General features: G+C 38.7%; 1 protein-coding gene across 2 annotated transcripts in view; it reads right to left on the bottom strand.

Annotated features, from left to right (window-relative positions):
- Positions 1-8,602, bottom strand: part of USP46 (ubiquitin specific peptidase 46) — a 54,524-nt gene extending 45,922 nt beyond the window's left edge. The window contains exon 1 of one of the 2 annotated variants that reach the window (XM_011362651.2): positions 8,573-8,602. In XM_011362651.2, coding sequence (XP_011360953.2) covers positions 8,573-8,590 — 18 coding nt within the window. In that variant the 5' untranslated portion in view covers positions 8,591-8,602. Of the gene's footprint in view, positions 1-550; positions 570-8,572 lie in introns of those variants that run through there. The other variant, XM_023532115.1, reaches the window with a different exon arrangement.
- Positions 8,603-9,228: the final 626 nt, after the last annotated feature.

The following is a 9,228-nucleotide window of genomic DNA, read 5'->3' as shown; positions in this document are numbered from 1 at the left end:
AAGGGGAGGGGAGGGAAGAGAGGAAGGATGGATGGAAAGAAAGAAAGAAAAGAAAGAAAGAAAAAGGAGGGTGCTCTTCACATACTAGCACAGACCCACGTGCAAGACACAAAAAGCAAGGGGCAGATCAGGACAGATCAGTATATGCTGTATTATTCGTGTTTTTAAAAACTAGGAGAGAAATAGAAAAATATCTGCTTCTATATGTATAAGAGACCTCTGGATGGAAGAGAAGACACTACAAATATTGATTGATACCAGCGATAAGAATTTGGTCATGGGTATATTTTCAACATACATCCTTTTGTACAATCTGAAAACTTCTACCATGTGAACTCATATTACCTTTTAAAAATTTTTATTTAAAAAACTGAGCTTATTTTCTGTGTATTTCTCAGTTAGGAACACCGGTGTACAGCAAATAAAACAAAAGGGCATGTTATACGCTGATTGGATAACTAATAATCTTTTACTACACGATGTGCTCTCATTATCAGGAAATGAAAAACATTGTATCCTAACTGATGATTACAAAAGCTTTGCCACACACCATCAGCACTGTATCTTCCAAGACATCTCAGTGGGAAATCACAGCTTCTTCCTCCTCCTGTCTGCTCCATGCACTTCCCCTCCTTGGTCTTGTCTCTGATGGGAAGCCACAGCTAGATCACAGCATGCCCACTCCTCTCCTGCTCAGCACTGCTCACCAGCAGGAATAGTTCTTAACATCTTAAAGACTCAGCGAGGTCTAAGTCACCTGCCCAATGTCCCAAAAGCTACAAAGTGTTGGAGTCAGGCTGGAACTCGGTCGGGATCTCGAATCCCTAGTTCAGGGCTCTTTCCACTACAGCATTTGGACCCCTTTGAGGAGCTCTAAGGCAGTGGTCTCCAACCTTTTTGGCACCAGGACCAGTGCTCCCATGAGAATCTAATTCCTGATGACCTGAAGTGGAGCTGAGATGATGATGCTAGCGCTGAGGAGCAGCTACAAACACAGATGAAGCTTGCCCGCCGCTCACCTCCTGCTGTGCAGCCTGGTTCCTAATAGGCTACAGACCAGTACTGGTCCACGACCTGGAGGTTGGGGACCCCTGCTCTAAATGAAAGCTGTAATAACAGGGCCAGGCTCTGGGCTATGCACTAGACATAAATTATTCCACTTAAGCCCCACAACACCACAGAGAGGTAAGTTCTCTAGTCATCCACGTTATGGGTGAGAAGCAGAGACCATCAGAGGGTTAATAAATGGTAAGCTCTCACACCCAACCAACAGCAGTGTGGAAGCTCCAACCAGATGCTAACCTGCCTCTCAGCCCACCAGCCCATAATCTGCAAACCAATTTAACAGTGTTTCTCCAATAAACAGTTTTTGAAACACCATAAAGAACATCTTACCTGAGCCAATGTCTCCCAAACCCTAAATCATAAATCTAGAGGAAGGTGAGAAAATCTTAAGTGGCTTGAGTATGAATGGTTTTAACTTGAGGAACTATGTTTTTTGATATGTATTAGAAAAACAACTAGTTCATCAAACCCATTATTTCACAGATGTCTTAGCACAGAATGAGGTCAAACTAATACGTGAACAAATTTAAAGAAAATTATTAAATAAAGTTCAGATGGTTCAAAACCAGGAAGAAGCACAAGTTGACATTTGAGAATCACTAGTCTAAGGAACTGGATCCATTCCATGGTTTACCCTCTAGAGAAAGACGTGCTTAAGAATAATAGCCCCTACACACACACACATACACACACACACACACACACACACACACACACATACACACACACACACCTGACATACAATACAGAGTTATGTCATAATTTTTACTTTATTTTTATCTGCCCTCCTCTCTCCACATCACATTACATCTCTCAAATGGATGAGGCAAGACCCCAGTTATCAAAGCACCTGAATAAAACTTTACATTTAAACAACAGTGTCCTGTGGTGGCTTAACTTTGGGTTGACCACAGGATGACTTTGCCCTGAATAGCTCCGATTACACCTATAGTTGATCAATTTATACCAAATAATTATTTTGTGCATTCCCCTGTCACTTTAAGAAGTGTCTGTTTTGGGGAATAAATTAGAGGGTCTCCTTACTATCTTGTCACCTGGTCCAGTGCAGAGCTGATTGGGAGAGAGCTGTGGGTCTCTCTCTAGCCCTGTTTCTCCCCACACTACAGAAACAGTGAGAAGGGACCACACCCCCCCCAATGCCCCAGCACTCGCAGTCAGAACCACATCATCTGGTAAATTTTTGCCTCTGCTCTTGCCTAGCCTCTTTACCCCATCCCACTTCTCCCAAATGCGCACTAAATGTGGACATCAGATCAAAATAAAAACAGAACTCCACTGGATCCTGCAATACCAATAGCTCTATGCTTTGAGTAAACTGTAGGAAAATATTAATTCACGAAAAGAGAATATTTGTGAAAAGTAACATGCGTGAGGGCAGCGCAGCACACAAAACGTTTTGTAGGCAGGATCTCCTTTGATTCTCTCCAAAAAAGCTGTGAGGAAAGTACATCATAATATGCCTTTTTGTGTTGTAAAGAGATGAAGAAACAGGCTCTGAGATTTACCCGGCTCTGGCATTCCAAATCTCAAACTCCTCCACTCTATAGAATTGTACGGAAGATACTGTTCTCTTTTTTCCCCCTAGTGCTGTGCTGCTCAAAGACCAGAAGTATCTGGTCACCAGAGAGGTTGCTAGAAATGCAAAATCTCAGCCCCACTCCAGATTTATTGAGTCATCATCTGCACTTTAATAAGATCTCCAGGTAATTCTTGTGGACAATAAAATTTGAGAAGCACTGCTTTACTGCAAAGCAATTCTTGCATTCTACCATGCTACATCTCTTCATTCATTTATCCAATAATTATTTACTGAGCATCTTCCAAAGGTGTGCTAAATCAGCCTGGGAAATCAACAGTGAATACGATCAACATAGCTCCTGCCCTCATGGAGTTGCCAGTCTAACCCAGTGGTTTCTCGACCTTGGATGCTCATTGGAAAAGATGCGACAATTAAAAAACAAATAGCACGTGCCTAAAACCCACCCCAGGCCCACCTATACCTACATACAGTCAGAAACTCTGACGCTGGGGCCCTAGGAGCTTCACACCAAAGAGTCTCCAATTGCTGCAACCACTTTGGGAAGCAATTTGACAATACCTAATGAAGCTGCAGATGAGCGTATCCTAAGAGCAGCACTGCCACTTCCAGGACATCCTGGAGAAACGAAGGCACATGTGCAAAGAACACAGGAACATTCGCTGCAGCACTGTTTCCAGAGAGAACACTTTTGGAAACCATCCAATTGCCCCTCACAAGGTAATGAATAAGCAAAGCATAGTTAAGTCAAAGAATACAATTACAGAACCATTAGAATGAATTAACTAGGCCTATACGTGGCAACCCAATCTCAAGTACAATTATTGAGTGAAAAAAGAGTTGCAAAAAGCTACATATTTTAATACACAAACACTGATATACTGCTTATGGATTCATAAATATAAAGTAAAAGTATAAAGACATACAGGGTAAACACCATACCAACTTCAGGAAAATAGCTAGTTTTGGGAAAAAAAGGAGAGGAAAGAGAGGTGGTTAGTGACTTTATTTAAGGTATTACATCTAAAAAAGATCTTAATCAAATATAACTAAATTTTAATATCTGTTAAATTTGAAGGATAGGTATTTTGGGTATATAACATATAATAAATTACATTCTTTTTTCCATACTTTTTTGGGAGTTAATATATTGTGATTTTTAAAAATTTCTTGTAAAAACTTCTCAGGTGACATGACATATAGCCAGGGTTGGGAATCCCTGTTCTGGGAGCATAAAGTAATAAAAATCTGGCTATTTAATATCAAGAATGGCAATGATCTATAGCTCTTGAAATTAAACTACTACCTTAAAATTTTTACATAGATTTAAAAAACTTTCACATAGTAATTTCTACAAGTAATATTTTTCTTAGGAGGCCAAGTTTATTATCCAAAGAAAGCAACATTTCTCAAAGTATAGTTGTCAGCTCACCTGTAACAGAATGAGGAGAGAGTGGATAGAAGAAAAGACTTATGTAAAATGCAGATTCCAGGGCCCCTTTTTAGGCCTACCTAACCAAAACCTCTGAGGGTAGGACCCCAGAGTATGAATTTTTAATAAGACAATGCACATGTGGGCACAATTCTTTGGTACATCAAAGAACCACTAGAGTATAACATATTTTTAAAGCTATTGTTAATCATATTTTTAAAACCATACATGTCTGCATTCAATAAGATGACATTCGTCACACTCTGAAAATCAAAATAAAGTGCAGAGAATGTTTTCTAAATATTTGAGATAGAAACTCCACAAGTACCTTCAAGCGCATCCTGATAAAAGCTGGTTTCCTGCACAGTGTACTTAACATGAAGGACAAAGAAATGTGCTGTAGTAAGAACACAATTTCACATTGCCTCTCTAAAAGAACTTCAAAAATCGACTGGGTAAACAGGATCACTCCACACGTCCAGCCTTGCTGTTCTCACCGGAAGAGCTGCCCCACCCCAGATATGATTTTCACTGAAGCCAATTTCAATTAAACAATGCATGAAAAATGTGACTTGAACTGAAAGGCCTGGCCAGCACAGTAATATATCCTGAATTTATTCTCAACATTCAAGGTATCATCTACTCTATAGTCTTTTTGCTATAATGATTCACTTGTTTCACAGTGTTATCATTCCTTCAACCTGTATCTTCTGTTCCATTTCTACCTTTCTCGATTTTTTTTTTCCTTTTGGTCTCCCTGATTTTCCCCTTTTCCCTATTTTCACACAAAAACAACACTACGATCCTGACTTATAAATCCTGGAAAACTGCTCCAAGGCCTATGGATTAAAAACCCAGCATAATAAACACGTACAAACATGTTTACCCTCACTAGTACACAGGAAAGTGCTAATTTTAAACCAGGAAGATACCATTTCACATCCATCAGACTGGCAACACATTAATTCTAACAATGTTGGGTATCTGCAAGCATGTGGAACAACTGGAACTCCCAAACACTGCTGGCTGGAATACAAACTGGCACAACTGTTTTGGAGAGCAACCTGGTAATATATTAGGAGTCGAAGATGCCCATTTCCTTTGATCTGGCAACTTCCCTTTTAGGTATATATCACAGAGAAGCTTTAAATATATACACAGGGAGACAAGTTCAAAGCTATTCACGGCTCTAAAATGGCACACACACAAAATTGTAAACCCAAGCGCTAATCAACGATAAAATAAATAAATATATTCCAGTATGATCATGCAATGGAATATTACACAGCAGTTAAAACAACCTAGAATTATATGTATCTTAATGCATAAATCTCAAAATCATAATTTAAACAAAAGCAAACTAGGGAGTTGTTCAATATTACAGAGCATATTTAAAACATGAGGAAACAATACCATATCTGGTTGATGAATACATAAATACCTACTACAGTATAAAAACACGTGATAAATACCAAATTCAGAACCGTGGCCACTATCTGGAGGGAAGGGGAATGAAACGGGGAAGGATTTCCTTATATTCGTAATATCTTATTTCTTGGTAGATGCATGGGTGTTCACTATATTATTCTCCATATTTTTCTGTATGCCTAAAATTTATCCCTACCCAGAAAAAGACTCCCAAGTCCAAGCTACTTTAAAGCATTTGAGCATTCTGAAAGTGACATTAGAACTTGATGGGCAGGAGGAAGACTGGACCCACAAATGGAAAGTGAAGCTTTAGGAACCAATAGTATTTTCCACACACTCTTGCTTTAAAACTATCCATAGCAAATAACCATTCTCAGAATTACGGTAAAATTCCATGCAAAGGACTTAGGACATCCCCCCAATTCTAAGCAGCAATCCCAGAATATAAATATTCCAAAATGCCTTTTGTGCCGGGGTTGGTTCCTAACACAGAATTTATTAGCCTCGAGAAAGTTTTCACTGGTTCATTTTTGGGTGGCCTTTTCTCTTAAAAGATCAGCAAGGACTTTCAAACTCTTAGACTAGCATGTGGCTTCACTACAACTGAAGGTTTACTGTAAGAAGTTGCATTAAAATATTTAGGACAGAAAAGTTAACTAGACTAAAAGACACCATCTTTTACAACTTTTCCGTCATTTTGCTTTGGGCTGGCTCCATGGGTAGGCTAGAGATAAAACCACCAAGAGATACCTTTCTGATGATAACCACAGAATTAAACACCATCATGAAACTTCAACTCATTCAAACTAACTGGATAGACTAGGCTAGGAAAAAAAGAGAGACATATGAACTAGAGTATTTTCTCTTAATTGCTACAAGGATCAAAATTGAAAATTACTTTCAATTATAACCCAAATATACCAAAGTTACACATTAGTAAAAAAGAAATAAATAGGTTTTATTGTGTGGGTAAACTGGAAACAAATAAAGTTGATATCCAGCAAATGGTATGACAATCTTTCATTCTAACCAAATATTGGCATTCAACTTTGTTTTCCCCTAGGATTCCAAGAAAAAACAGAAAAATCTGTAGACTTAATTGTCAGGACCTGATCCAACACAAACGCCTACATATTAGACCTGGGAAGCCAGAAGAACAGAATTTTTCTTTAACATTAGCCCATCCCACCTACCAATTTCTAAAAACTGACAACTCTGAGAAGACCCTCATATATGACTGTAACAACTCCCAGCCGATACATTAAACTAAACTTAGTCTCAAATTATCTCTAAGAATGGGAAGCATGAGTAACAGTAATAAAGAGGCAAATTAACTCTTCTCCCAAATTATGCAATTTACATATTTTTAATATTTAAAAAATGTTTTTCCAACAATTATCGAAATACTTGCCCCAGGTAAGTGACTGACTTACCAAAATAAAATGATCCCTATAAAAACACTCTAGGCTGTTTCAAACTTTTACTAATTTTACTTTCCCTTTATATCAAGGTGACTTTGCTTATTTAAAAGAATTCAAATCAGGTACTCGCTGTGGTGTTCAATAATTCCTGGGGCCAACCAACAGTGCTAGAATGCTAATATCCGGTGCGAGTAACACAGCCTTACACAATTAGGAACTCAGGTGGTCACTAACCACTTAAAAGATGTAGATTTTTACAAAGACTCTAAGAAATACTACTTACTAAGAAGCTTTTGGCGACAATAACAACAAAAACATCAGTTTTACGACTTGAGAAATACAATTTGTCCAAAGGCACCATTAGACTCATGCTGAACTGGAGACACCCAGCGGTACAGATGCCAGTTCTAAGTTATATTGACTATAATCATGTCCTCTTATAAAATACAGTCAAATTTTGGTCAAACACAAAAATATTAAAGAAATGTCCTGATGTACTCCTCAGTCTTTCCACTGTACTGCTTCTGCAATTTTGTTAATCCTTTATCTGTGCACATACCACACTATACCAAAATTTTCACCTTTACCAATGTTATGCTCACAAGAAACCGGTGAGCTCCTTGGAGATAGGGAGTCACCTCATTCATTTAGTTAGTACCTGCACATAGTATGTGCCAACAGTGACATAGCAGGTCCTCAACAAATGGCCACTTATGGGAACACAATGTAATCTATTTGACACAGGGCATTTCCTGTATGGTACATCTTAGAGCACTATTAACAAGTGAAACTAAGATTTGATGATTTAGACCAGTTTGCACCAAAGTCATATTTCTAGAGGAAACATTAGGTTTCTCCTAACAAATGCTTCTTCTTTAGAAAATTCCTCAAGCTCTTCAAACATAAAATTTACCAAAAAAAAAAAAACAACAAAACAAAACAAGAAAAAAACCCACAACAACCTTTCTATTTGTAGGGCCATAAAAATACACAGGAAGTTAAATCCATTGGTTCGGACAAAAATCAGAGAATTATCAACACGGGACACTTCCTCACGCTTGGTAGCAGCTAGTGCATTTTAAAAATTACAACACACCAGCCAAACAAGCTTTACTATTTGTGAACCAGACGGTGCTGTGTGGCTAAGCTGACAAGCCCTAAGCAAGCTGATCAAGAATAGCTATGGCAAGAACTTACATAATAGTAAAATTAAAACAAATGAGAGCTAGCATTCAACTTAATGCACAATAAAACTTCAGTGGGGAAGGGGACAAGTGGGAGGATGTGATTCTTTTCCAAGTCCCTTATAGCTAAAATTGGTGCAGGAAGTTTAAGAGGAAGAGGTGTTTATTTCTCAGTCACATGCAGGATTTGCTACAAGTTTTGTTTCTGTTCTGCTGGGTCCTTTCTTATCTGGTAGATGAAACAAATCCACTTTTCAATGCTAGGTCTTGCTTTGTTCAAGTCTTACCTAGAAGGATAGTATTGTTTAACATCCTTTCTGGACACGCATCAGCCAAACGAACTGCTTAAAAAAAAAAAACATGCGATTGCCCCCTTGCTCTTACGACAATTACTCAAACCAGCTGAGACCAAATAGAGTGGGAAGGATCAATAAGAGCCCCAAAGAGAAGCTAAAGAGTGAGGAGAGACCAACAGAATACCTACCTGGAAACAATTCATCATCGAGTGAAGAATCTAAAGAGAGGTCCAACAAAATTTACATCAGATCAGGTGAAGAGACAGCAATCTCTTCTTCATCACCAAGCCTTCTCGTGTGGGAAGTGAGACTGGGAGGGACAGGGGTGACATGAGTAGCCTTTTATAAGGGGTGGAGTTAAGGATTCCTATCCAGCCTTCCTATACAGCCATTGGGCTTGGTTTGCATAAAGGAGCATGTGGGTTGTTTTATATTAGTGGCTGCTTCCATCAGGTCCAAGAAGGTATAATCTCCACTGTCCTTTAAACAACTGAAGTTGACATAATGAGAAAGATGTTGTTGATAACAGCTAACATTCACTGAGTACTTGCTCTGTACTAGGCTCATTCACTTAATATAATAGTCCTAGGAGGTAGGAACCATTATCATCCCCTCTTTGTAGATAAGGAAAGACAAAGAGCAACTTGCTCAAGGACAAAAAGCTCATATGTGTTAGAACCAGGACCTGAACCCAAGAAGTCTAACTTTAGAGCTCAAACTCATCACTTGCTCAAGACACAGTTTCCAGCTAGGAATGTAAAAATCCCTACTTAACAAATTATTGGTTCCTCACTGCACCTGAGTGATGAGCCTCAATTTGGTACCTTTTTTCAGATTCCACATG

The sequence above is a fragment of the Pteropus vampyrus genome, unplaced genomic scaffold, assembly GCF_000151845.1.
Source record: "Pteropus vampyrus isolate Shadow unplaced genomic scaffold, Pvam_2.0 Scaffold77, whole genome shotgun sequence".
NCBI classification, from domain to species: Eukaryota; Metazoa; Chordata; class Mammalia; order Chiroptera; family Pteropodidae; genus Pteropus; species Pteropus vampyrus.
This window is presented reverse-complemented; position numbering and strand designations above follow the sequence as displayed.